The sequence below is a fragment of the Phycodurus eques genome, chromosome 4 (assembly GCF_024500275.1).
Source record: "Phycodurus eques isolate BA_2022a chromosome 4, UOR_Pequ_1.1, whole genome shotgun sequence".
Taxonomy (NCBI): Eukaryota; Metazoa; Chordata; class Actinopteri; order Syngnathiformes; family Syngnathidae; genus Phycodurus; species Phycodurus eques.
Genome location: NC_084528.1, coordinates 27,468,498 through 27,470,969, shown reverse-complemented (window position 1 = coordinate 27,470,969; position 2,472 = coordinate 27,468,498). Strand labels below are relative to the sequence as shown.

The 2,472-nt window shown below is 43.4% G+C and overlaps 1 protein-coding gene across 1 annotated transcript; it reads left to right on the top strand.

The window, feature by feature from the left end:
• Positions 1–503: 503 nt before the first annotated feature.
• hoxa2b (homeobox A2b) lies at positions 504–2,069 on the top strand. Its single transcript, XM_061675788.1, has 2 exons — positions 504–918; positions 1,234–2,069. The coding sequence occupies exons 1-2, from the start codon at positions 657–659 to the stop codon at positions 1,899–1,901; spliced, it is 930 nt and encodes a 309-aa protein (XP_061531772.1). The 5' UTR covers positions 504–656; the 3' UTR covers positions 1,902–2,069.
• The last annotated feature ends 403 nt before the right edge of the window (positions 2,070–2,472 follow it).

The following is a 2,472-nucleotide window of genomic DNA, read 5'->3' as shown; positions in this document are numbered from 1 at the left end:
TAATATTGCTTTTTTTGTCATTAAATTATTATTTTTTAATTTTATTTTTATTTTATCATTATTATTATTTTTTAACTATTCAGCGTAGTGCCCCCCAAAAAAACCTCCTCTATAAATGATGGAAAAATAATTCTAAATACCAAATTTCCTGTTAGAGGCTGTGACTTCAATATGCAATTTACTGATTTTGTTATCTGTTTTGTAAATATATTCTAATAATATTGCATTAACACGTGATTAACCCGTGCTCGACTCTCGTGTGTGTTGGGGTGCGCAAATTCTTATTTTCCAATTCTAAAGATGTCATTATTTATTTGTTAAATGCGTTAGCCCCCATACCCCCCCCCCCCCCCCTCTCTCTCTCTCTCTCGATCAATCACGAGGAGGGACAGTGGCCTCTTTTGATAAAAGAAAAAAAAAACGCCAAGTTGTCATTGGGCAGATGCAATCATGTGACAAGTCGCACGCTCTGATTCCCATCCATGTCCTCTGGAACGCAACAGTTCACGGATTATAGAGGTCCCCCCTAACGCCTCTGTCCACTTAATTAATTTCATTTAAAAAAAAATATATATATATATATTTTTTTAAATGACTCATCCCCCAAAAGCGGCTCATACGAAACCGAGGAGAAAAAGAAGGAGAAGAAGGAGGAGATGAATTACGCATTTGGCCTTGAAAGTGGTTTCATCAACAGCCGGCCGTCGCTCGCCGAGTGCCTGACGCCCCCCCGCGACCGCGATGCCTTCCGGACGGCATCCATCAACACCTCCGCGCCGATTCCTCCTCCCCGTCCGACGAGGGGCTGCGGGAGCCCGCAACACGCCGCGGCACCGTCCGTCGCGCAGTACCCGTGGATGAAGGAAAAGAAAAGCACCAAGAGGCAGCAGACTCCTGCGGGCTCCTCTCCGCTGCAAGGCAAGACGACAGATTGATAACTATCCCATGATAATAACGCCATGTTATCTGCACGCATGCGTGACAGGTCTTACGTGCAGGCGCCTCTTTTTTTTTTTTTTTAAAGGATTTGGATTTTAAATCATGTCTTTAAATCGTGATGGATTGTGCATCTGGCACCAATCTCCGCATGTCATATTTGGCCTGCAGCTCATAAATCTTCTGCTGCATCACGGCAACTTTCACCTCGTTGGCACATTTTCCTTGGCATCCTTTTCACTTATTATTATTATTAGTATTACGATAATGATTAGAAAACAATATATATATTTTCAGCTTCATCGGAGATAATAAGCGCGGGGGATTGCCCCGCGGCGTCCTGCAGGAGGCTGAGGACGGCGTACAGCAACACGCAACTCCTGGAGCTGGAGAAGGAGTTCCACTTCAACAAGTACCTGTGCAGACCCAGGCGGCTGGAGATCGCCTCCTCGTTGGATTTAAGCGAGAAGCAGGTGAAAGTGTGGTTCCAGAACCGCAGGATGAAACACAAACGGCAGACGCATTTCAAAGAGAACCGGGAGAGCGAATTAAGCAAACACGCGGTGGACTTTTTGGAGGAGGCGCGGGAGCTCCCCGCTAAGGGGGAGAGGTATTTCCAGCCAAATGTTTTCAATTCCCAACTCTCTCCGAGCAGCCACAACGCCCACAATGAACCGTCTTTGTGCACGAGTGAGAAAAATGCGAAACAGCCTTCGAATTGCACTTCCACGGCTCCCGTCTGGGCGTCCACAAAAGGCCCGGACAACGATCCTCCCCCCGGCGTGCACGATGATCGTCGTTCCCCGGGCACGGGCGGCTCTTTGCGGGAACTTTCCTTATGCGCGTGCTCGTTCTCGCCAGGCTGGTCCAGTTCGGCCCAAAGTCCACTGGCATTATCGCCTGAAACTTTGGAGCTTTTCTCTGAAACGCTCACAACTATGGAAGTGCACAATTTGAGCTATTGAGGCGGTTTAGTTGAATTCACACGCTTTTTCTTTTTTTTTTTTCTATAAAGGGTTTATTCTCAAGGGGAATTCCTTGATCAGTGACACAAATAAGGTAAGTTAAGAAAAAAAAAAGGAAAAAAAAGAACTGTATGGCTTGGGCATTCTATTTTATGTCTTTGTATACATATTGTCGAGGATAATATTTTTTTTCTGGAAATAAATCTTTATATTGATTGTAATTATCTGTATTTTCTTACAATATCAATTAAAGTTTTGCTCATATTTATTACAAAAAAAAAAAAAAAAAACGTGTCAAAGGTGTCCCTACATTATGAATTACAAAGAATATTTTCCAGTCCCCCCCGGTGCAGTTTAGGCTTCTTGAATGTTCAAAGAAAGAAACAAGACTATTTTGAGTCGAGGAGGGCAAAAGCTACGACTTTTCTTGTCTCTCTAATTAAATTTTATTGGCTATAAAACTCACAGTAGTAAGGGTGCTTGTTTATTGGCTTTTTCGCCCTGTAATGCCTTCTTTGAATTAAGTATACTTGAACTATTGTGGTTCACCGAAACTTGTAATTATGTTCAA

What these genes read in the sequence shown, in the direction of transcription:
- hoxa2b (XM_061675788.1), top strand. Translation starts at nt 657, where the DNA reads ATGAATTACGCATTTGGCCTTGAAAGTGGTTTCATCAACAGCCGGCCG. An exon ending in GGGCTCCTCTCCGCTGCAAG is followed by an intron (nt 919 to 1,233) that starts GCAAGACGACAG and finishes ATATATTTTCAG; the next exon opens with CTTCATCGGAGATAATAAGC.